Genomic DNA, 26229 nt, shown 5'->3' with positions numbered 1-26229 from the left:
TACTCCATTCTGCTTTTCCTCAACCCTGACTTGTTTCCCAATCCTTGCTGAAAAACACCCCCCCCCCCCGCAGGATGCTGCCAGTTGGGGCAGGTGACCAGCTCCTGGTGTCCTGGTTGTGCCACACTTCATCCATTTGATAATTATGGGAATCTGCAATACAGCAGCATGTTTGTGTAGCCTACCCCAGGTCTGCCTTGCAATAATCTAATCTCTGCAGGCAGATCCTTTGACTTCATGGCTTTGACAATAAATAAATAAATTCTTCTTCTTCTTCTTCTATAGAGAGTTGTGTGCATTTCCAAATCATGTTAAAATTAATTTAATTTACCACAGGTGGACTCCAGTCAAGGTTTACTCAAACATGTCAGTAAAGATCAATACAAATAGGAGGCACCTGAGTTAAATTTCAAGTGTTGTTGTAAACCATTGGGAGATACCATGTGTTTAACTGGTTTAAAACACAATGTAACCCTCTGCTGACCTCTATTGACCGCAACGAAAATGTTACTAAAGTTATGTTGGGGCTAATGCAACTGCAAGGAAGCGGAGGAAGTTTGAAAAGAGTATGAGACAGGTTGATGAGTCTGAAGCTGGAAATTCAAGGCATGATGTTTAATGTTGTTAGATGTTATGCCCCACAAGTAGGATGTGAGTTAGAAGAGAAAGAGCAATTCTGGAGCGAGCTAGATGAAGTGATGCAGACCATCCCCAGAGGTGAGAGAGGGGATTGGTGCATTTTTCTATGGGCATTTAGGTGAAGGGAACAGAAGTGATGAGAATGTGATGGGCAGGTTTGGTCTTCACGACAGGAACGCAGAAGGACAGATGGTGGTAGACTTAGCAAAAAAGATGGAAATGGCTGCAGTGAACACTTTCTTCCAGATGAGCAAGGAACATAGGGTGACATATAAGAGCAGACATAGAAGCACTCAGGTGGACTACATCTACATAATCGTTCATGTTGTAATCTGAAAGAGATTAGTAGGGGAGCCTGTAGCCAGCCAACACAGGATGGTGGTGTGTAAAAGGCTAAGGTGAGAACTGGATGTAGTGAGAGAGGACGTGAAGTTAGTTGGTGTGAGAGAAGAGGATGCAGAGGACAGGGTTAGATGGAGGCAGATGATTCGCTGTCGCGATCCCTGAAAGGGAACAGCCGAAAGGAAAAGAAGAGTAAGAAGAAGAAAATTATGACTGGGCTACTTGTTGTTCAGTCATAAAAATACTTTGGCAATGGCAAATAAATATTTCTGTGGTTTGACGTCAAATACCTCTTAACAATCAGTAAACTTGATCGAACTCGATGGACCTGACTCATCTCTGCCCGTAAACCGCACGCCCAGAGGTGGATGGACGATGCTGCATTCACAAGTCCATTTTAAGATCGTAATTTCCCCAATTATAAATATAAAGAAAAGCGCTTGTCAATCCCATTGGAGCCCACCAATTGCAAATTAACTCCGTGGACGGTTTATTAAATATTGTTAATTGCTATTATTTAAGAAATCTTACGGGACATTGTCACTCTATCCGGCAGCAGGAGTACACGGAGGATAAATTAACAATTAAAATAAAAACCTTAACGAAGTGATTGAATAACTGTATAAAGCAGTTTCACTATGACGTTGTTGAATGTGATTACTTAATAAGAATAGTTTCCGCAGTTTTAAGTTATTTGTCGGAAACGTGGTTACCATGGTGAATACTTGATGCTGTTATCTCGCCCATATATTCGACAGTACGTGAAGGTAACGCAGCATTGCTTTATTGAGCTCAGGTAGCTTCTGGAAAAAGTTTCGCTTGGGTTGTAAAACTCGATATTTAATGGTTATTCTTCGGTATAATTACTCATGCAGACACGTAAGTAATCGACAGTGTCATAACGCAGGGGTTTAGTGTTGCCATTTTCAGCTCTTTTGTCGTTGTAAGAAAACTTCCAGCTGTAATCTGGGACACTGTGAACCAGTGGAGCTTATTGTATGGGTAGAGAAGAGGCACGATGCTAGCTAACTTAGCTAACTGGCTATCAAGGTAAGAGTAAAACCAACGGGCACTATGAGATACATTTATCTCAGGTGATATTCTGACTTCACTTTATAAGTTTTTAACTTACTTATCCCTCTGAACATACGTAAATTCAACTTCAGAGTGAATAGTTTGGGTGCAAGCAGACCACCAAAGCGAGACTTAAACTTTGCTAAACTTTTCGTAGCTGAGGCCCAGCAGTGTTCTGTTGATTAAAGGGATGAATGATAAACCACTACACTGTGTGAAGTTGCTCCAGATTCTGGTCAAGCCTGTTGTGCCATTTGTCTTTCTTGTGTGAATTGTGTTGCATTAGCATGGCTGCAGTACTCCCACTAACATTGTCATTTCCATTAAATGCGTCAGCTGTTTGTAAATCCGAACCAACTTTTAATGGCGTATAATGCCATTGGAGAAGTAATGAGCATCTAACATCCTCTTTCAACAGAAAAGTACAACTCGCTAAAGAACACACATCTAAGAGGAACCAATATGTTAAAATGTAATTTCTTGATTTTTACATTCACTTTTGTTATATGATGGATAATTGTGATAGTTGAGTAGTGTTACCTGCTTTATACACATACGTACACACATTATTCTTAAGATGTTTAATTGCAAAAATGTTAGCCACTTAATTAAGTTATTTTGTGTTAGACTCTTTACCTTCCTTAAGCACAATAGACCCATTAGGTAGTATGTAATCCTTTGCATTGAAAATATCCTGCTGCTTCCACATTCCTGAGCTTTGACCTGGGGCAGGAGGACAGAGTTGGTGCAACCCATGAAACCTCACTGACCTAGCAGTGAGCAAACTCATGCTGTGCAGTAAAGCATTGTTTAAACCTGCAGAAGTTCATTTAAATCTTTCATGGTGTTTCTTACATTTTTAGAGAAGCCAGAACTATAAAGCTGAGTTTTAGATCATTTTGTATAAAATGATGTACAAGACATCTAGAATATTTCCATTTAGTGGACTGATGCAGACTTTTTAGTGGATTGCTAAAACTAATGCAGCCTTATATAAATAATCCTGCATTTTTAAGGTGACAATCTTTTGTTCTTCTAATTTGCATAACTTTTGATTTTTACTACATTATACTGATAGATGTTTATGTGATTTTTGTCTAAGCCATTTATATCGGCGAGCCTCAGTTCAATATCAGTAAGTCTTCTCTGTTTAATACTGTGAATTTCAACTCTAGTACTCCCTAGTGGCACTCGCTAGTACACGATGGACATGTCACAAGTCTGTTGCAGGGACAACCATCCACACTAAATCAACTACATCTCCCAAAAGGATCATACATTTAAACACCCCTTTTAAAAAGTTTAAACTAAACCTGAATACTGTCAGCTTTATAAAGCGAGGATTTACTGCAGGACTTGTTTTAGTTGTATCTAGAAGTACCTCATAAACTGCCAACTGAGTGTATATACAGTATAGAATTGTTATAGTGTTGGACAACTAGATTTTAAAGCTACTTGAAGGAGACATAAATGTCCTCCCTGTGACATGATGTTGATGTATTTAAGCTTGTTCACTCAGCCACAGTTTTGGGCTTGGTCACAGTTTAGAATAGGCTTTCATTTACTTGGTGGAGCACAAACATATAGTTCAGTAATCCACATCAAACACAAATTTCTCCACACTTGCTTATTTGAGATGCATACAGTATTATTTCACATCTTTATTATAATCATTTAGAGCCTTTAGGGAACAAAAAGCCTAAAGTTGGCTGCAGGCAGAGAGAGGTGGGAGGGAGCTCAGCACCTCCAAGCATTGCTTTTGTTTGCCTTTTAAAGCCTCTGGCTTTGCAGTACATTAGTTCAACTTTATAGCACTTTTTATTGACACCACCTTGATGTAAGCATCATAACAGCAAATGAATCTATTAGCCCCCGGTGGAAGAAGCAAGCAGGGAATATACTCAGGGAAAATGTGCGATCCAGTGGCAGCTGATGGCTCCACATGCTTGCAGAGTAGTCTAGCTGTACACTAATAAAAGGACTTAAGAATTTGTTATGCCAGCTGCTGTGTTGCCAGGACAGAGCCCACCCTCTGTCTCTCAGGGACTTCTGGATTGTACACACTAGGGATGACATACTGTAACACTGGTTGCCTGTGTTGTTCAGGAGTGTAAGTGGGAAGTTGACAAACTACTCTTCACTTCAGTCACGATGGACTTTGCTGTACAGTCACTGATGTTACATATTTGTTAACGACTAAATGTGTTCTAACTGGTTTCCTATCCACTCAGAGGGATCACACTATAAACTCTAATGTCTAATGATTTTTTAACTTCTTATTCTCTTTTTTCTAAGCACAGTTAAGCACAAACATTAAATTACTGTTCGCATAAGAAACAATCCTGTAGTGTCTCACTATTTCCCACAGCCAGAGAAAGACTGTTATTCATTTGCATGACTGCGTTTCCCTTATATCTGGTTTAAGGTAATGAGATTGTTTGTCACAAAACATGTTTCCAAAGGGCTCTTCTGTTGCTTTTTTATTCTGTTACCATGCAGGCGCTGGTCAGTGGTAGGCATTATCCCTCTCTTCAGAGTTCACTTAGTTGCCACTTTACAGACTAATATCAGTAATAAATCCTCACGTCATGAAGGTTGTGATCTTTTAGTTTTTGTTCTCCTTGTTCGGCAGTGGCAGTAGTTTGTGTCGCAGTGTGTTTTTGTTGTTAACTTTAACCCTGTTGATTGAAATGGGATAGACATCAACAGTACCCAAAACTACATCCTCCAAATGATACTACAACTAATGGGCCTGTTGTGTTAACTCCTTTTTGTAGCTCTGTGTACATAATACATTGTATTATGTATTTTTTATTAACTGATTCTGTTCATTTTAGTGAAGGTGGTGTTAGAGTAGACAGTTAAAGGCAACCCATGTGGCTCATTTTGTGGTCTTGATCCAAATAATACACTTTCTGTAGGTTTAACATGCAGATGCGCATGTGTGTTCAAACCTTCAGTTTTTGTTAGTGTTCACAAAGACAGAGCAGTTAATTTTGGGATCAATCAAATGGCAGCTGATATTCAGGAAGAGACTGAAGGAACATGCAGCCTCCCACTGGTTGAAGCACCCTGCAGTGCACCTGCAGCGTATAATCTATGATTTTGGAAACCTAGTGAAACATTTTATTTATAAATATGCAGGTGCTGTGATAAATTGTATGCTCATTGATCTGTTGAAAAGCCAATATTGATGAGTAATATGAGTCAGCTATTATTTCTATGTGGTTTTAGTTGTGGCTTCAGCTCATTGTCAAACTAATAAACAGCTTAAACAACATGCTAAAAATGAGAGATGATTTTTAACATGCAATGTTTAACTTAAAAACATGAATCTAAGACTGCAAATAATGAAGAGTTTTCATTTTATGGTCTAAAAAAGAAAATAGTGCTTGTCTCCATAGTTTAAGGTGACATCCTAAAATGTCTATTGTGTAGGGGATATTCTGTTTACTACCAGTGAAAACTAACAGAACAAATTGTTCATATTTTATGAGTTAAAACCTTTTCATTTTCTGCAATTTTTGCTTGAAAACCGCCACCAGGCCCCCAATCAAAATTGTTGAATCATAATGTTTATATTTGCTGCTGCAGCGTTTCAGCAGCCTACATTGCTGTTATCTCTAAAATGTTTCCTGTAGCTTTCCCACTGTGAAGCCTAAGTGTTGAAGTTACTGAACTAGATACATTATCTGCTGCTTTCTAATGTAGCTGCTGGTTTCTTGGTGCCATGTCATCTGAGATGTGATTCTTGAGCGTCTGGGAATTGCTGGACCTTTTGTCCGTGTGTTTGAGCACCAACATTCCTGGAAAGCCAAAATGAATATTGAGATTCAGAATGAATGTGAGCCATGCAGTTACAGAGCAGGTGCTGCCTCTGGGTGTCTGTAAATCTTGCGGACTGACCTGTCACCATGTTTCACTCTTTTTAGTGGAAACAAAAATGGCCTCTGCACTGGTAGTCTGTGAACAGATGGAGAGGTGGGGGAACGTCTGATACTGAGAAAATCATACAATGGTAAATTAGTGATTCATTTTATGAAGCTTTTCAGCAACCAGGAGATGGCAGCAGACATCATGCAGTCAACAGATATCAGCCCCTTGAAACTATAACAGTACGGCACCACTGATTTATTATGACCATTGTGAGAAAACACGTCATTGATAGTGAGATGCACCAGCAGTTATCAAGACATATCGATTCATCTGTAACCAATCACCTGTTCTTTGAACCTGCTCCCTAATTGATTAATTGCTAAAGCATTACACACATTAATCAGTTTAATCATGTGGTCAAAAAATTGTGTCAGAATAGCGTTAGAAAATGTCAACTACAGCTATTCAGATTGAAATGGATTGTCTTTAGATTGCTTGTTTGGTACAAAAGAAAGTGCTCACAGACCAAAGATGATAAGTTTCCCATCTTATTAGATTAAACAAAATCAGGGTTTATTTATATGTTGGTGATTAAAAAAAAAAAAAAAACTTGCACAATTAATCTGTCACCAAAACTTATTGCTTTTGACAATGAACTACTAAGATTCATAGAATAAAACTGAACTTATATATGCATGCTGTTGGTCATGCTTCTCCAGGGTTCTCTCATTTTGTTTTATTTATGTTCTAGTGTTTTTGTATTGGGGCTGATGCTTTTGCAAGGCTGTCACCACCCATGTGTGGTAAACTGATATGAGCCTAAAGTGAAGCGGTAATTTCTGACTGTATTGGCCATTGTTGTTGACACAGTTTCACACTCAGACGGGAGCACCGAGTTACATGATCTTGACTCAAAACGTTCAGCACTCGATGTATAAGGCCACTCCTCTTCAGCAGGCAGCGCTTTCTTAGTGGGCGAGTCGTAATTCCTGTTCAGACTCCACACAGTTCTGTGTTTGTCCATTTCACTTTAAGTTGGGATAGTTTCAGTCTTTGGATTTCCACAGTTTTTCCAATTTCTCATTAAGTAAGTAAATTGTTCACGTCTTCTTCATATGATAGTTTTATGTGCTGTACCCTTTTTTTTAAATTCATCCAGTGTCCTCAGTAGATTAATTTGGATTACTGTGATATAACTTTGGTATATTTTGTTAAAAGTATTTTTTAAATTAAAATTTTAAAGTGGCATTCTTTGGCATGAACTTTGTCTGTTTTGAGATTGTTGTGTCTGTCGCGCTAACAGCTGACTTAAAATAATGAGAGAATAGTTTTTTTTTAGTTTTTCTTAGCACTTTCAATATTGGAACAACTTTTAGCTTTTTGTTTGGTAGTGTTATATATATATATATATATGTGTGTGTGTGTGTGTATATATTAGGGTTTAATAAAAACAAGTATGATAGTGAAACTAACACATACTGTAGGAAGTGTTTTTACACAGATAAAATATCAAGTGAATCATCAAAAATTAATAGCCGGCTTAGTGTTTCAATGTTTCATAGTGTTTGTTTTTAAGGCAACGTAATGCACATCTATAGTACATGATATGACTTTTTTTAGTTTCTTCCCTTTAAAATGGGACATTTTTAAACTTGCTGATTTTGACATTTCAGTTTTTTGCTGTATAATCTTGTTTCTGTTTTCTGTACATAAATTGTTTTATCTTAACCAGCTGCTGTTTTTGCAAGTTTATCCGTGATCTGGAGGAGTGAAGAGTTGAGTCACAGTCATAAGAGCCTTGTGGACAGTGTGTCATGTTCACATCATGTTGGCAGCAATAATGGCATTTTACGGATCCCTGTATGTTGCTAAATTTCAGCCAGACATTATGGTGGAAACATAATGTGTATGTTAGGGCTCATGACTTGCGTTGTTCCTCAATACAATGCTAGAGAAGCATCTTGCCACTGACTGAGTCTAAACTTGCTGTGTGTTGGAATGCAGCCTCCACTACAGTCCAGTATTCCCTTGGTTAATAATCTAACCAACACACCTCGAAGTTGTTATTTGACACTGCATGTGGATATGGCTCATATGTCGTGAGCTGCTTATCAAAAAGAATGAGATGACAGCGATTTCATGATCTCACAGGAAACACTTCAGACTTGGTAGCATGTACATGTACTCATGCTGTGACTAGACCTGACAGATATAGGAAGGCAAGTTACACCTGAATCCTTAAAGCAATTGGTCACAATATTGTGTAATGGGGTGTCCTAATTCAGTTTTGCTTGAGGCTTGGCTTCAGTCTGTGGATTTAGACTATTATAATAGTCTAATTCTAATCATATATTTTTTATATATATATATATATATATATATATATATATATATATATATATATATATATATATATATATATATATATATATATATATATATATATATATATATATATATATATATATATATACACACACACACACACACACACACACACACACACACACACACACACACACACATTTGATATAGTGATTTGCGTCTAAAACTGCAATCATACTTCACAGAATTCTCCATTGAAGAACAGCAGTGGGAAGTCAATCTACATGGAAGGCAACGGAGAGATCAGTGACTCTGACAGTGGCATCATCCTTCACTCTGGTAAAATATTTTTAATGTCGAAGTTACAGGCATGAATATGTCATCACACAAATGTCTACATCTCTGACTTGTTTGTGTGAAACAACTAAACTCAGTATACTTTTGCTGGAGGTTTTTAAATCTTACAATTAGCCACACACTTTAGCCCATTCCAGCCCATAGTAGTCTTACCAGCACCAGCTGTCAAACTACTGCAAACAGAGCACAAATAAGAAATCTTCCTAACATAGATTTATTAGCATTTGTATAATAAAGAGCCAATCGGCCTGTGTGCAAATAAAATGTAGTACTTTATTTGCCCAGTCAACCAGAATTTGTGTATTTATACTGTTGTTTCTGTCCCAAAAACTAACCATGACTTCCGTCCCATTTGTGGATTTGCCAGTACTATGCACCCATCAATTTTGATCTTTCTGACATGGTTTGCTCATTAGTTGAGGCATGCGATGTCTGCTCTTTACAATGAAAAGTGTTGATCTGCAGAGAATGGGGGCATTGTCACTGTAGGAAGAGGAATTTTTTCCCCCATTGTAGTGTTGTCACACTTTTTTCCTGTTGCACCTCAGATGTTTGTTAGTACCTGCAGGGATTCTGTTAATAATCTCTGAAGGTATGTGGCACTGTTTGCATTTTACCAGAAGCCACTCCCAGCTCTAACACTAATCTTAATGTCATTAGTCACAGAGGCCGACAAACACTCACACGTTGTTTATAGTAACAAGGATTCTGACACAGTTTCAGTGTCACTAAGGAAAACGACAATAAAAGTAAAAGGTACGTCTTCTGTCATATTATTCATTGTGTTTGTCTGTAATCTGATTATAATGAAAGTGTACTTTCTATTAGAAATAATTTGATTTAGAAGAGATCAAATGGCAAAGCAAGCATTGCCAGCATTAGGAACACGTCTTAAGAGTATTTTTAAGCAGTTTAATCAACAATGCAGCTTATTCTCTGTACCATGATAGTAATTAGTCAGGTCAATTAGTGTTTGAATTTGAATTATACATTAGGATGTTTTTTTAATCATGCCCTGTTTATTTTGTATATTTAATTGTATTGCTGAGTCATGAAATTGGGTTCATATATGATAAATGGTTAAATGCTGTTGTTATATTCTTTAAAAACACATTAATTTAGGGAAATTTCAGCCAGCAGTTCCCCTGAAGCATTTGAGGATTAAGGGCTTTGCTCAAGGGCACCTCAGGGTGGGAATAATGGGAAAACTAAGGGCTGAGTTTTTTCTCTCACTTTCCCAATTGTATCTGTTTTGCGATTGAACCCAAGACCTTTTGACCTAAAATTATGTATATGACACAAAACGATTTATAGCAAACTTAAACATGTTGGTAAATTTTTTGTTTGTTTTGTGTGTTTGTTTTTTTAAACTTCATGTATATTGTTCACGTTGCACATGTGCACCCAGCTTCAAGTTAAGACTAAAATAACTATCCATGTGGCGTAAAAGCTCTTTGTAAGTGTCACAGAACACAATAAGCTTTGCTGGCATTTATTGACTGTAGTAAGGGATTGCACAGTTTTACATGTGTGTATTGTGAATGTTTATATTTTTTTTATTGTCAAAACATCTTATGGATCGTCTGTTATTTTTATCACTGTAAATCAATTACTGCTTTGCCTTTCTGAGTGCTTATAAGGCTAAGGAGGCTATTTTTCTTTTGACTGTAATTAATTCATCTAATCTTATAAATTCAACATTTATAGGTTAACTAAAATACAATAATGGATGTCAAAAGGCATAAGTTAAACCTTAACTTACTTTTTGATTTCATTTATTTTCTTTTAATATATGTACTGCTGAGTCTTTTTATTTTATGTGTTTTGTTTAGTTTCTCTCTTCTCTCTTGACGTATTAATTTTTTTTACTATAAATTCCAATGTCACACTTCAGTCACATATTCCCAGATGAGTTTAATTGTTTTTCTTCTATACAGGTTCCGACAGCCCAACAACACGTATGAAGGATGTAACCACACACACACGGGCCATGAAGCTCAAACACCAGGCTCTTCAAGATCGCCTGGAGCTCTGCATACTAGAGCTAAAGAAGCTCTGCATCCGAGAAGCTGTAAGTAATAGTGATCGACAAAACAACAGGCCAACAGTCAAAAGAATAACGAGACTGCACAAAAAGACATTAAATACTTGTCATTGAGCAAATTCTGGCAAACAATCATAATAATCCAAGTTCATTAAAACGTTAATAAAGTACACAGACAAAACAAAAATTACAACATTTGTAACGTCTTTAGGCACACTGTTACACAGTATACTCTCCATATTGCAGATGACTAAGCACCTTTTCATAAATCATGAAATAGGTGGGGTACTTTTGTACAAGATATTTGATGACTCGTATAAGTTGGACATTTCAGATATATGTTCAGCCATGTTGAAGATGTAGAGGGAAAAAAAAGGAAAGGGAGGGAAATTCAAAATACATAAATTCATTAATAACCACTAAGCAGGAAACAGACATCATCCCTTTTCATTTTAAATATACTGTGTAGATAAAATTTAATTTAAATGTTCCCATAGAACCCTGAGTTTAAATCCAGTCTGAGAGTTGACTCTGACACAATTTTTCTTACTGTCAAATAGAGGTTCATTGCGAAACTGGACACAAACTTGCAGTTTCTCAGCTGTGCATAGTTGCTCCAAGGTAAAATCCCAGGTTTGATCATTCTTTCCTGTTGACACTTGGGCTGGGCACTCTTGTTGGGACATGCTCAGGTGAACTAATGAGAGGCATGATGCCTCTCCCTTCTCTCAATGACAAAAGAACAAATAAGTTTACTGACTGAGCTTACCTTTCTGTCTGTCTATTGGAGGTGACTGGCAGAAAGTGACTAAATGTAACAGTCTTTTATCACCATTGTTGAATTAAATCCATTAGTGTTGCCATGCTCTAAAGTGGGTTTGTGCCCAGATAGAGTGAGAAAGTGAAGCCTAAAGAATGTGCAGTGGAAGGAAATCTCTGCAAACACAGAATTATGCAACAGGTTTCCTGAACGCATATGCCTTAACATGTAAGAAGAGCAGATTACTTGCAGATTATAAGTTACTTGTACGTAATTTTAAAACTACTGAATATACCATTGAATAAACTCTCTGAAAGGTTTTGCAAGTCTTTATTTGAACAACTAACCTGAAAGGTTTTTTTTGTGTTTTACTTGTAAGATGTCTTTATTTTAATTTCATCAATCCTGTATCTGTTTTGATATTTTTTGTGGCCAATTGGGTTTAAATTATTGTCTGTGTTGTTTAGGAGTTGACGGGATGCCTTTCAGATGATTACCCTCTGCTGCCTGGAGAGAAGCCTCCACACATTCGCAGACGCATTGGAGCGGCTTTTAAACTGGATGCACAAACCATTCCTCAAGGAAAAGAGGTAGAATCACCAAGATTGAATAATGCCATTTTAAAATAATGTCAACTTTAGTGAGATTCTGAATGGTGTCACATGAATCATAAAAAATATCTTTTTCACAGTCTTACACTTTAGTGGATGCTGAGTTGGCACTTCAAATGAAAATATATGAGGCGGCTCGGAAGCTCTGTGAGGAGGATCACCTGAGTAAGGCTGTTAAAAAGAGTCGTCAGCAGCAGTGCAAGAGAGAGGAGAAGAAACTCAAACTGCTTCAAGAGAGGGCCTTTCAGCTGCGCCTGGAGCATGGCCGATCATCACCACTCCCTGCTTTTAATATTACACAACAAGGTGAGATATGCCAAGTAAGGCAACTACAACAATGTACAACAATCATGTAATATTTAATAAGTACCCTTTAGTACTAGAATATACTGACGCTATAGGTATTTTTCTTATTCTCATCTTGTTACCCAATTTGCTTATTGTTATAAAGTAACAACAAATAGGTACTGTGCAGGTACACCGTTGTTACTAATAAGTACACAATAAGTTCACTGTACTTACCCTGTAAGTCGCTGGCTGTAATCTATGCATTACCAATTTCTTTCCTAATTTATTTTTCTCCCCTAATGACCTGATACTTCTTGACAATTACTTGGCTCTTCATATGTTTGTAGAAATGTGTCATTTGATACTTTACATAAAAATCAAGTCTGTTTCTGTTTACCAGATCTTGGCACATCTGATGACAGTTCTCTCTCGGATTCTGCAGTTCAAGACGAAGGTAGGATTTACCTCAGACAGTGAAAGCGACCGTTCATTTGAGGTCAAATGTTAATGGACCAAATGTATGTCGTTTAAAAGCTGGATAGTGTTTCTTGAAGGACTAATTAACCATAAAACACAGAGCAGTATAACCAGAGTCCAGCAAGTACTCTTTAAATCAAGTACTCACTGTTTCTTTTAATAAAACAATACATTCGAAAAGCATTTTCATAAACGCCCCGTGGAGGAGATGTGTGGGAAATCTACCTTAATAGTTATCAGTGTTATTTCTGTTATTTATAGAAGTTACAAGCCAGTCATCACAGCCGTCCTCAGGACACTCCTATCCTGTAGAGACTGATCCTCCTCAGCCTCCGCCTGTGTCCTTACCGTGCTCTGAAGACGGCTCCTATATGTCTTCATCTGTGGTGCCACAGCCCCTGCCACTGACCCCATGTCAGTCTCCTCATCCAGAACTCGAAACTTCACTGTGTTTAAGGTCAAGCCCCATGTACGAGTCTCCTCCCATCCAGCACTCCCCATGGACCGAGTCTAGTCTTGACCAACCATATGAGAAGAGCAAGAAGACGCGCTCATCCAGCAAGACGAGGTGACACGCCATCCATCATAACTCCATTCCTGTTCAACAAGTTTGAAGTTTTAGAAAAGCAAAGTATAGTTTGTAGAAATGCGGATATAATAAGGTGCAGATTTTAACAAGTTTGTGAATAAAGGCGGCTGGCAAAACTTTGTAGGGAAAGCTTAATAAAAAAACAAGATAATGCAAATGAAAAAGTAATGCTCTACTAATGCCCTAGCAAAAAATTGATTCAACTGAATGGACATGACTTGTACATATTTGTATCCTTGTTCATGTTTCCAATGCTTCTAGAATTTGTGAATAATGAACATGTAGTAAACTCAAGAAAGTATTTTTTTTTTTTCCTTTCTTTTTATTGCTGCTGGACAAAATAGTCATAGTCACAATGCAGATGTCAGTGTGCAACACTGCCATCTGCTGTGGGGTTGAGCCAACACTGAACAACTTAATCATTCATGACACATTGATACAGGTTTATGATTCAGGTTTATTGTTCAGTAGCGAATTGCCACAATAAAAAATTAAAACGGTGATCATCCATAATTTGACTTTGAAAATGTAATAGTTCAATAAACTTTAATAGTATGTGGTTATTACTAAAGAGATCAGGCAATATAACAATCATTTTTTTCAATATATTAAATTCCTTCATATTATACTACATTTTTTGACTAGCCTTCACATTTATTTATTTTTCCACTGTTGATGTCTGCCATAAAGAGCACAATTTGTTTTCAGATTTTATGATCTGTGAAAGCATGAACTGAAAAAAGAAAATTAACAGATTTCTGTGCTGCCTGTTTCTTATTCAGCACTCCAGCCAAGACTGAACTGTTGCCACCTCTGGATGCTTGCTTAGCACAATCTCCTCTTCCACTGCAATTTTCTCATCTGAAGCTGAACTGCGCTCAGTCAAACAGCACGCCGTCCACACCAGAGATGCGTGTGCATAGACAGCTCTCTCTCAGGTAGCTGCACCTCACACTCATCCATACTACTGTCTATCTGAATGTAATTAGTGCAAATCACTGTGTTGTACTTTTTATTTTTTTTTATCAGACTGAAAGATGTAAATATTTAACAAGTTCTTTGCTCAGTAGCCTCAATAATATACTTGCTATATTAAATTATTGTGATTTGTACAGGTTGTCCAACCCTGATTCCTCATTTGAAAAGGACCGTGGGCGCACCAGAGGACCGCGGAGGAGACTGACCGAATATGGTATAACTTTACCAGAGACTCCATCCCCTACAGTCAGTTATGGAAGCCATGCAAGCTCTGAGGATAGCAACTCTGAACACTCATTTACATCTTACAACAGCTCCCCGTGTCAGGAGCTGCCCTGTGATTTTCCGAAAAAGTATCAGTCTGCATTGCCGCACTGTAGCCCAGTTGGCAGCTATGGACCTCAAGCCTACTCACGTACTGGCTTTTACCATAGTCCTAGGCACCAGTACAACCCTACTACTCACAGATCCTATTACAATGAAGAAATGATCTACTCATCTGATATGGACATGGCACAGAACTATTATGCCCAGCAGGCTCCCTGTCCTTCTGCCAGATATGACTATTGGTATAAAGAAGGTGCTCTGTCCCAGCAGAGAGGACAGAGGCCTTTGGTTCCTGATATCAGACTCTCTCCCAACCTCGCTCAATGGGAGCCTCCACACTACAACTCCAGCGGTCTCCAACGACAAGTGGTAAATGAACAGCTCATGTCATGGCACAGACGCAATCAGCTGAAATCCCCCAGGTCCCGTTCTCTTGACAGACAAGGAGCAGTCAGAATGAAAAACATGTCTTTTCGGGAGTCTCCAAGCTTCCAAAGTCCAAAGTACACTGAAACGGTAAGCAGACTGAGGTATCTTTATTAACAGTTGGTCAGACAAAAATACGAAATGCAACAAATAGGCTGAATAATTGTCTTATTTGATTACAAAACAGGATTTAAATTTTAATTTTTTACTGACTACTTGACAAATTATCATCAAATCTTACAACCATAGTGTCCAAAGGGACATTTTTAAGAAATGTAATAGTATGTGGAAATAAAGATTAGGATATGCCCACTCTGAAAGACTAAATTAAAAACTTAAAGCAATTAAGAAGAACATATTAGAAATGAGTAGTGTTTTATAAATTTGCCTATTTGACCAGAAAGAAGTTAGTTTATTAATTTACAAGCATATTTCCAGATGCTTTAGACAAAAGCATCTGCCAAATACAGCAGAAATTTTAGTTTTTACAACAATGAAAAATCAATGAATGAGATATAATCTATCAACGGTTCTTTATGTGAATACAAATAAAAGCTACAGATACATTTGCATATTAAGTGAACTCTTCTTAACTGTTTTGTAACTAATGTTTGCTTATTGATGTAATTATGATTCTAAAAAGTTTTATTTTTTTCTGTTGCTGATTTTTAGGTTCTCCAAAGAATGGGTCTTCAAAGACCTGCAGATGACACTCAAGGACACTGGGTTGGAGATGATGGGTCTCACTTTGCTAGTCAAGTTTAAAGTGATGAAAGTCTGACACCAAACTGAACATGTTTGCTCAAAGGCTGTAGGTGGATTTATTCACTGTAAACCAAAGCTAACTTATTTCAGTTATTGATTACATTTTTTCAAACACGGTAAAAGTGAAACTTTCAGGAAACTGGTTTAGGTATTTGATCATATCACATGGTGCTGTATTAGATTTAGGAATTGGCTAGTAGTACACGCGAACACACTGCCAAATAATTCAGATTTGTTGGAGGTATGTCCAAGACAGACATGTTGACTTTTAAAAAGGCCATTTTCAACTAGCTATATGAAGGAAATAAATAAATTGTTATATAATGTAAATGAGCAACACATCCCTTTTTTTTCATACAGATTTTGTTTGTAATATTACCTGCTTTGAGTCACCATGTTTAAGAACTTGAGCTGCTTCAAAATGTCAAAAGTTTTTTATCTTTATTATGTACATTTTGGAATCAAATGTGTCTTGTATTAACACACATCTATGGCTATGCCAGTTTTTTAGTAATTTGAAATACTGACTTTATCAACTAGTTGAAACTAGATAATAACCTACTCACATGAGATAAAAAGTAGATAATTATGCTCAATCTTAATGTTTGCCAGCTATTATTGTTGTTATTATTATTATTATTATTATTATTATTATTATTATTATTATTATTATTATTATTATTATTACAAAATCAAATGTAAAGAACTTTGCCAGCATCTTTATTCGTGTCTGATTAGGTTTGAGACCACTAGACACTAACTTCTTGTTAGCACCGACACAAATTTAACTCTTAGGTGAACAGTATTAAATTGTATTGAGAAAACACTGCCACTCAATGATCTACAAGAAGATCCTGAAACAGATTTTAAAGTAAATCATGTAAGATTATTAAATGGATTACCACAAATCCAACTCCAGGTACACGCTGACTGGTTTCTCAAGGTAAACTATTTATGTGTTAATTTATTGTGATTTGCACCATTGTGTCCATGTAAAGTCAGACTTGAAATAAAAGAAGACATGGACCTGAGGTTGCAAAATCAAGCAGCAGTAAATACTGTCTTGTCCAATGTCCTATAGGGGGAAAAACAGACCACAATCATGTTACCTTGTGTGCCTCTTTTTTAAACAGTTTTCTATTCATCAGTTACAGTAGTTTAAGTTGCCCTAATGATGTGTTTTCAATCTGTGAAAATGTTTTCCCTGTGGAAGTCAATAAACGGTAATGTTTCACTTGCATCATGAGCCATTTTGACAGCCTTAAACCACTTTTTCTGCCGCAAACACATTGCAAAAATCCTCCTAAATGAATGGCAGGCAGCTAATAAGACAGATTTTAATCAGCTGATGACTTCAGAAAGGTGGTGATAGAGGTCCTTGTGTCCGAATTTCTGGTTTTGAGTTGCATAAAAGAATAAATATTTTTTTAATAAATTTTGACAAAGAGCACTAGGCCATTCACCATTTCACGTTTGACAATATATTGTTGTTTTATTACAAACTAATTTGACACAATGATCAATAAATGTGCCGGTCCATTTCGGGAAGCGTCAGGTGATCATTTTAAATGGAACAGAAACCACGCACATCCAGCACAGACAGGTGTGGTGCCAAAAGTTATTTTCTATGCCAATGTCACCCTATCTACTAACCATCACCACTTCTGGGTTTTGTAGTGAACCTAGTTTGAAGTGTCACAGCATGAAAAGCACAGGTAAAACAATACACTTATTTCTGGCTGAATTCTGTTTAGCTTCTGATATTTTTCATGCTGACTTGCTGTTACTGGGACACTTACAGAGCCATCATTGGTGTTATTAGTAACACCGGTGCAGGTCATGACAAATCAAAAACTGTGGATGACTGAGAAATGTGTCCTTAATGAATTGGGGTTTTATGTAAATAATTTGTTTTTGGAAAGCCTGTTGGGTGACTTTGTCAGGCAAGAACTTGTTTGATGTTTTGGCACTGTAATTTTCTAATCTATTCAGTAAGATGAGGTTAAGGCTTTTTAAAAAAAGCAATATGGAGAAGCAATATAAAATAAAATAAGCAAGCCTCTGTGATTTTACCCACTGAACAGTAGGACTAAGTGATCAGACCTTACTTCAGAAAATCATCAGTGTCTGAAAAGATGTTTTTTTATTAATTTTATCAGAGTAGGGGGCCACCTGCCATGACCTGTCACAAATACAGACCTTAGTGTTGTTTATAATATTTTATATATTTAGATTTTGCATTTAAAAAAAAAAAATTATATATATAAAAAAAATTATATATATAATTTTTTTTTTTTTTTAAATATGATATTAGGTTAATAGGTGACCCTAGGTGTAATTGTGAGCGTGAACCGTTAATTCACGCATGTCCCTGTGCATGTCTCTTCGTTAGCCCTAACATAGACTGGCGACCTGTCCAGCGTGCACCTCTCGCCGTTTGACAGCTGACATAGACTCCAGCCCCCTGCATCCCTAAAAACAATAAGCGGTTACAGATTAGATGAATGATTACCAGAGTAAGGCGGACAAATGAGTAAGTTTATTGCTGCTTTTATTTTGAAAATTAGAAAGGATTAGGTTTACGGAAGAGATCTCAACTTCCGGAAAGGATCTCGTTTCGCATAACGATAAAAAAAAAACTACCTTCCTGCTTTGAATGCTACCTTGTCAGGTAACATATGTACATTTTATTAAAAGTAGCAAAGCATATGTCAGTAGAGTAGGCTATCTTGCGAACGTTTTCGGGTTGTGTCGTCGTATAGACTTTTGTGTTTCTGCCAGCAAGTTAATTCACAGCAGTGTCGTCGCCTGGGCTGCTCAACGACAGCTCAGCGCTAGCTAAAAGGTAACGTTAGCAAACTGATATATGAGCCAATCGTGACAAGTTAGCTTTTAAACGTGACGGTAGTTGTTAAATTAATGCGGCTCTGGTTTGTGTAAAATCTACCTAACTATATGAGACGGTGAATTTATGTAAAGTTGTCGGTATATGTGCATGTTTACATTTTGTACTGCGTGTTCCGTCTACGCTGCGCTATTAGTGTTCAACATCCGTCCAGCAGGTTTTTGTTTTTCTTAACAGTAACTTGCTAAACGTTTTGTTTGTGCCGTCAGCTCTTTGCCATATTTCAATATTTTGTCTTATATCAGGACTATTGTCCGACTGTAACCGCTGACCGATATTGTGTGTGACATAGGCCTAAATAAGTCAAGCCTTTTTGTTCTTTTGTAGTTAGTAAATGGGATTTCATATGGGGACCAGTTAAATCACCAGCCATCGTACATCAGGAGTTGGATAAACAAGGAGGCTATCACTTTCTGACACCATCCATAATAAGGGGTTGGAAGCTGTTATTAAATATTACTACTGTTAGACTAATGATTTAATAATAAGAAGCTATTATTACAACCTTTAGGCTGCCAAGTTGTGGAAAATCCTCCTACAGTACTTAGTAAACTTAAGAGACATAATAGCTGGCCTGTTTTACACCTAACCTTAAGGCCATAGCATATCTGGACTAAAATTGACATAAAGCTTATATATACTTAGCTTTATAAATATTAACATTCATTGGTGACAAAAAATTAAATTTTGATGAGGGCCTTTTTAATGAGAAACTTACCACCCTTTTTAATTACTTTTTAATGTTTGTAATGGCAGACTTCTATGACTCCGGGTAATAATTTTAAGTCTTGTGCAGTAGGAGAATTATCCACAACCTGGGAATGATTACTCTTATACGAGCTGCTTAAGTGTTGTAAATGCCTCTAAAACTATACTGGTACACATCAAACAAATTATTGAGTAAAAGTTAATTGTTCAACTGTGAACACAACTCTTTCCAGTAATTTGCTGATAAAGGAAGGTTTTTAGTTTGGCTTTAGTTAGTACTCACACACTGATCTATATTCTTATTTTTATGTAAGGACAAATAAGAGTACAATTGAGGGAGGTATGGGAATCCCCACTAAGCACCTAACATTATCAATATTTAAGATATCTTGTTTAAGTTAACGAAAAACAGATTTGATAATAATTTCTTAGGAAGGGAGTCAAAGTGGACTAGCAAAACATCAGTAATTGAATTGTATCATGGTGCATTAAGGGCAGCTAGAAGGTCCCCATTTTGAATCTACCTGCCAGCTGCAGCCTTTCTGTGTGGAGTTTGTAAATTATCCCCGTCCTCTCATGGGTTTCCTCCAGGTACTCTGGTTTCCTCCCGCACTCCAAAGACATGCATGTTAGGTTAATTTGCGACTCTAAATTGCCTGTAGGTATAAATGTGAGTATGTGTGTCTCTCTGTGTTGACCCTGCAATACACTACCAGACTGTCCACAATGTACCCTGCTTTTCACCCTATGACAGGTGGGATAGGCTTCAGCCCCCTGCAACCCTGAACAGGATAAGCGGTTAAAGAAGATGGATGAATTGTTCATTTATATACGTTGCTTATTAAGCTATTTATATAGGATTTATTCCAGCTGTTCTTGCATTGTCCTGCGCTATAGTATACAATCAGTATACAAAAGTCAGACCTGTATGTTGATACTGTTTCCCACCTTATGTCACTATTTTGTGAGTATGTTTGTTTGTTTTTCTCTATTGTAACATACTTGGCCAGTCACGCTGACTGTAATTGTGGTTTCTCAGGAGGAAATTGAAGTATACCATCTAAAGCAGAATCCAAAGATTGTGTGTAGGTCATCAGGCAGTCTCCCTATGTCAGGCCGAAACGGGTCTGCAAGTGATGCAGACTGCCGGATCTCTGAGGACTGCAATGTCCCAGATGTTGAGCTGATGGAGCTTGGGCCACTACTGGAGGAGGATGGGGGGCAACAGGCAGCCTCTAAAAATGTCCATTCAGAGGTAGGACTGTTTAAGGAAATGTCCAGAGAAATGTTGTTTCTGCTCAGTATCGTAAATAAATCTTTTGTGATCTATTTAAAGGGAGCTGCAATGCTTGGGGGTGATGAAGAAGAGGAGGAGGATGAGGTGGGAGAGGTCCTGACCTTACCACTTCAAGCTCACCATGCCATGGAGAAGATGGAGGAATTTGTACACAAGGTAAATTGTGTACAATTTTCAGTATTATTATTTTAAGTATTAAACTTTAAGTAATAATAATTAGTATTACAACGCCAATCCAGCATTTGCTGCAGTTTTACAAGTTTATACTTTCACACTGATACAGTGACTTGGGAATAACCCACATTGTGAACTGGTCAGCACATGGTATCCAATTTGGCTTCCCTGTTCCCAACATGGGCTTTTAAACAAATCAGTGCTCAGCTTTACTACTTTCTGAAGAACGATACATAGATGGATGGATGAAAAGACAATTCGGCTTGTTAAAAACTAGACATTAGGAGATTATTTGTTCTCAATCTCAGAAACATGGTTATGAGAATTCCTAATGAGAAAAAATTAGGGAAAACAGCAGGGATCCTATGACATTACACAACTGTGCTCTCATTCCTGTGCTGAACCAACATAAATATTGCAGCAGACACGTCAAATGAAGTGAAACTCGACACTTTGTTCAGCATATAGGTTACAACGGGTTTTGTACGTATCCGTGGTTAAGTGGTGAGGTTAATAGACATTGAGTTGCCAGCCTGGATGTACAACAGAAACTAGGGAGCAACCTGTGGCTGCTTTATCAGTTGACTCATATGTGGGTAAGCATGTTTTTATAATTCCATGTCAGACAAAGGATTTATGTAGATCCTCACGAGCCACCATGGAAGCCAATTGGCAGCTTATACTTAGCTGACAAAAAGTTTTAGCTGATTACTATCATGAATTGTTTCCCAGAAAAAAAGATACTTAAACAAGTGTAAATCTAGTTAACATGTACAAATTTGAAAGAAAACTAAAAGGTTTGAATTTTCAGGTCTGGGAGGGGCGCTGGAGGGTAATACCTTTTCATGTCCTGCCTGAGTGGTTAAAGGACAATGATTACCTCCTCCATGGACACAGACCCCCTATGCCCTCTTTCCGGGCCTGTTTTGGAAGCATCTTCAGAATTCACACTGAGACAGGAAACATCTGGACTCACCTTTTAGGTAAGAATGAAAAAGCCCTACAAAACATTCTTAAAATGTTAAGTGTTGAGTTATAGCAGTAGATTGTTTAAAAATCTTTGTTTAGGACAAAGCATGTTAGATGATGCATTTTTAAATAAATAGCTACATATAGTTTTTATCTCTTCACTTGTTGGCTCTTAGTAAAAACTACACCTCTTCTTCTTTAGGGCTAATCTTATTCCTGTGTCTGGGCACTTTAACCATGCTTCGACCCAACATGTATTTTATGGCCCCGCTTCAAGAGAAAGTGGTGTTTGGGATGTTTTTTCTGGGGGCTGTGCTCTGCCTGAGCTTCTCCTGGCTTTTTCATACGGTCTACTGCCACTCTGAAAAAGTGTCTCGCACCTTCTCCAAGTAAGTCCTTGTATTGTCAAAAAGCATTTCTCATGTAGTTTTTTTATGTATTAAAGGAATAATTAGCCAAATAACACAATGCTGCAGTAATCTCTCTTAGCTAATACAATTTATTTTAATACATACATAAATGCTTGATCTGTTAAGGTGACCTTGTTCCTGAAGTATAGTGTGAGACATTTACTTTTAAAATGAGACAATTTCTTAAAAAAAAGTTTTTGCTCCAAATTGTAATTGCAAAAAGACAAATGACCATAGGGGAGAACAGTGTCTTGATTAATCACATGACTGTATGTCTAATGTCTTTGAGCTAGAAACTGAACCCTGAACTTATCCTGCTGAGCCTGCCGGCAATGCCAGCATTTGCATTACTGCCATTGTAGTGCAGGTGTGAGTGAAGGGCGGCAATGCAAAGTACTGTATTCTGATATGGTGGTTAAAGCTGCAGGATAAAGTAATTTATTATGTCAGACTATAATGGCATCCAGCTAATTTTTTAAAATAAAACCCCCAAACTACAGCCTCACAAATACTTGGTTACTCTGTGTGATTGTGTCTATGTACAGTATATCCCACATGAACAGGGAGTTTAAATTAAGATAAGTTACGTTTACTTGATTATTTAGGCTTTTTGCCCTCTGCAGATATTTCATTCAGGCCCCAAAGCGCTTTTGTCTCTTTCACCTTCTCTTCAGACTTGACTATTCAGGCATTGCCCTCCTCATCATGGGCTCCTTCGTGCCGTGGCTGTACTACTCGTTCTATTGCTCCCCTCAGCCTCGACTTATCTACCTCACCATTGTATGTGTCCTCGGCATTGCCGCCATCATAGTGGCCCAGTGGGACAGATTCTCTACACCTCGTCACAGACCTACAAGAGCAGGTATTCACCAGTTGTCAACATAAAACGTTAGATATGTTTTTCCCTTTAATTTTATCCAGCTACATCTGAAATGAAAATATTATTTTGTCTTGTAATACAAAGAAATGTTAATGAAGATGTATGTGCCAAGTAACTCAAGTTCATGCCTTTCTTAGGTGTGTTCATGGGTCTTGGACTAAGTGGCATTGTCCCCACCATGCACTTCACTATTGAGGAGGGCTTTGTTAAGGCCACCACAGTCGGCCAGATGGGTTGGTTCTACTTGATGGGTGCCATGTATATCACTGGTGCTGGTCTATATGCAGCTAGGATCCCTGAACGCTATTTCCCTGGAAAGTGTGACATCTGGGTAAGTATATAGCATAGACTTGCAAGAGACAGAATAAAAAGAAAAAGTTGAAATTGACATTCACAAACATTGATCCTACGCTTACCATAATCTAACTCACGTGATTTGCTGACTGTGTGAGAGGAAAACACTGGAGGTTGCACACAGTAACCACAGTGTTTCAAATGCATCAATTAAAAAAAAAACAAAAACAGTACCTTGACTTCATTCACCATAGTGAAGTTGGAAAATCTGTCACATTTTTCTTAATGGTTGAGAGAACACCTGGCTATTTGGCATTAAATATAAATAAAATAAGGACTAAAATTAAAAAAATAATAATATTTCTATATTATAATTAAATTATTTGATGTAGCAGGCATGTGTTGATTAACATTACTAATGCACATAACTTTCTTTCAATCTTTCCAGTTCCATTCTCATCAGATTTTTCACGTTCTGGTTGTGGCAGCAGCTTTCATCCATTTCTACGGTGTTTCCAATCTGCAGGAGTTCCGCTATGGCCTCGAGGGAGGGTGCACAGATGACACTCTACTCTGAGAGCCCTAACTGTGACTTAGTCATACTTGCATTTATAGGCCCACATACACACAGACACCACATGCACACAGTAACTCACACACTCTTAAAATGCTGCTGGAATTCAATATAGTCACTTACTTTTTGTTATTAGCTAACATCCTGTTTGGGTTTTATGGTCTTTCTGCTTTGGCTTTTTCTTGCTCCAATAAAGTAGCATTAACTAGCCAATCAACAATGGAGAGTTTTCAAAGGCACTACTTTTATAATTTTAAAGCTTGAAGTCTGTGTTTTCAAGTTACAGTATATCCTGTTTTGACCTAAATCATATATTCCTGATTCTGATGGTCACTAGTGGTTCATGGTTTGTCTGCTTTACTTCCTACACACTCATTTGTTTTAAGGGGGATGAAAATATACTTGGTATGTGTGAAAGTCATCAGATATATATATATATATATATATATTATTTTTTTTTTACTATTTTTACTCTGACACTGAATATAGAGCTGTCTGGTAAATCTCAGAGGACCAACACAAACTTTCTTATCCTCTCACTGCAAGAAAAATATCAACTGTACCCTGAAAGCCCATTGAAGCAAAATAAAATGCTCTATTGAAGTTAGACAAAAATTACGAACAACAGATTTGTCTGAATAATAGAACAGTAAATCAGATTTTTTTTTAATCGGCATCAGTTAGGAGTTGGATAATTCTCAGTTTCTTAAAAATTTATGCTGAAATGTATACTTTTTTTTTTTTTTGCCTTTTATGCATTACTTTAATTGACCAAAGTCCCAAGCAAATGATATTGAACAAGTTCATGGCATAGAAAAGCTGTAAAAATTTGTAGCTGCTGTGGAAACCTCATTATTGTGTTTAGCTTAGACTAAGATGCATAAAATGTTGAAGTGAAAAGAGCTTCCCTGTCGTAATTCTGGAGTCAGACAAAACATAATTTATTAATTTTAAGTTCCTGGGTTACGCACAATGTACAGCTTTGGATCAGTCAAATTGTGTTTGTCAGCTAGAGATCTATCTTTTGTGCTAGATTTTACATGCAATGAGAGGTGTAAATATCAAATACACCTTAGAATATAGTATAAAAGAAAAAACTTTAACACCGTATGGAGTTTAAAATGTGTTATGTATGATACAAACTTATAGTATTCCTGTGCCTTAGGCCATTGGAAATGTTTTTAAATAAAATGGCCTATCTTCAAAGTCAAGGGAGCTTCAAGGATTTCCAGATGTTGATTTATCTTGTTTCCTTGCCATATATACAATCAAATCATTATTGAACTTACAACTCCACTGGTTGTATCAACTGCTGTTTAAGACTCCTTTTTCTAGATCAACTTATTCAAGCTTTATTACAAAGACTAAAACAATGTGTATTCTTAAGTTTGTGTTTTGTCCTGTGTAGAAAGTGATAAATCATACATTTCACTGAAATGTAAATAAATATTTATTAATGGTAATCTTAGAAAATTATTGTAATAAATTTTTTTTTCCACATGTATAAACATGGTCTCTTGTTGTCTCCAGTCTAGGCAATACAAGCAGGATTAAGGACGACTGGAAATGTTATATTAGCAGTTATCACCTGTGAAGATAATAGTGTTGCCTACTGTTCATCCTTGTCCATAATACAAAATGCAAAACAGTGTTATAAATAAATATTCTGTTTTCATGAATTCTATAAATCAATGTTTTGAATATATAAACCTTGTCTAAAAAGCATCTCATCATGTCTCTATTATGGCTATTTCAGATGTTGGTTGGAGCTTAGTGGGAGTGAGAGCAAAAATAGTGGCAGAAATATATCTGAGATATGTTCACAGCAGTTACAACTACAATATATACCATAATTTAATTATGGGTTTCCTTCGGATACCCCAGTTTCCTTCAACAGTCCAAAGACATGCATGTTAGGTTACTTGATGACTCTCAATTGCACTGACTGTAGGTGTAAATGTGAGTGTGAATGATTGTTTGTCTGTGCATGCCTCTCTGTATTGACTCTGAGATAGACTGGTGACCTATCCAGGGTGTAACCTGAATCTCACCCTATAACAATGACAGGATAAATGGTTAAGATAAGGGATCACAAGCTTCCTTCAATACTTCACAATAACAATTGTATGTTTTACATTTA

General features: G+C 37.1%; 2 protein-coding genes across 7 annotated transcripts; both read left to right on the top strand.

The window, feature by feature from the left end:
• Positions 1-1742: 1742 nt before the first annotated feature.
• On the top strand, positions 1743-17306 carry inavab (innate immunity activator b). 6 transcript variants are annotated; one of them, XM_067505339.1, is made up of 11 exons: positions 1743-1860; positions 8502-8595; positions 9274-9369; positions 10551-10684; positions 11885-12007; positions 12109-12334; positions 12717-12770; positions 13055-13361; positions 14165-14320; positions 14498-15203; positions 15786-17306. In XM_067505339.1, the coding sequence occupies exons 1-11, from the start codon at positions 1825-1827 to the stop codon at positions 15876-15878; spliced, it is 2025 nt and encodes a 674-aa protein (XP_067361440.1). In that variant the 5' UTR covers positions 1743-1824; the 3' UTR covers positions 15879-17306. The 6 variants fall into 6 exon arrangements, with proteins under 6 accessions (XP_067361440.1, XP_067361443.1, XP_067361442.1 ...); XM_067505341.1 differs by lacking the exon at positions 1743-1860 and adding an exon at positions 1868-2031; XM_067505340.1 differs by lacking the exon at positions 1743-1860 and adding an exon at positions 6711-7018.
• Positions 17307-18453: 1147 nt separating this feature from the next.
• adipor1a (adiponectin receptor 1a) lies at positions 18454-25814 on the top strand. The gene is made up of 8 exons (XM_067504994.1): positions 18454-18549; positions 20531-20746; positions 20828-20944; positions 21774-21945; positions 22134-22320; positions 23016-23203; positions 23359-23552; positions 23964-25814. Exons 1-8 carry the CDS (start codon positions 18535-18537, stop codon positions 24090-24092), a joined length of 1218 nt encoding a protein of 405 aa, XP_067361095.1. The 5' UTR covers positions 18454-18534; the 3' UTR covers positions 24093-25814.
• Positions 25815-26229: the final 415 nt, after the last annotated feature.

Source organism: Channa argus, chromosome 5 (genome assembly GCF_033026475.1).
Source record: "Channa argus isolate prfri chromosome 5, Channa argus male v1.0, whole genome shotgun sequence".
NCBI classification, from domain to species: Eukaryota; Metazoa; Chordata; class Actinopteri; order Anabantiformes; family Channidae; genus Channa; species Channa argus.
Note: the sequence above shows the minus strand (reverse complement) of the source record. Positions and strands in the feature narration are given on the sequence as shown.

Coding starts and splice junctions, on each gene's coding strand:
- adipor1a (XM_067504994.1), top strand. Junction 21,946..22,133: donor CATCTGGACTCACCTTTTAG/GTAAGAATGAAA, acceptor CTTCTTCTTTAG/GGCTAATCTTATTCCTGTGT. Junction 23,204..23,358: donor TCACAGACCTACAAGAGCAG/GTATTCACCAGT, acceptor TGCCTTTCTTAG/GTGTGTTCATGGGTCTTGGA.
- inavab (XM_067505339.1), top strand. CDS start 1,825: ATGGTTATTCTTCGGTATAATTACTCATGCAGACAC. Junction 1,861..8,501: donor ATAATTACTCATGCAGACAC/GTAAGTAATCGA, acceptor CATACTTCACAG/AATTCTCCATTGAAGAACAG. Junction 10,685..11,884: donor AGCTCTGCATCCGAGAAGCT/GTAAGTAATAGT, acceptor TGTGTTGTTTAG/GAGTTGACGGGATGCCTTTC.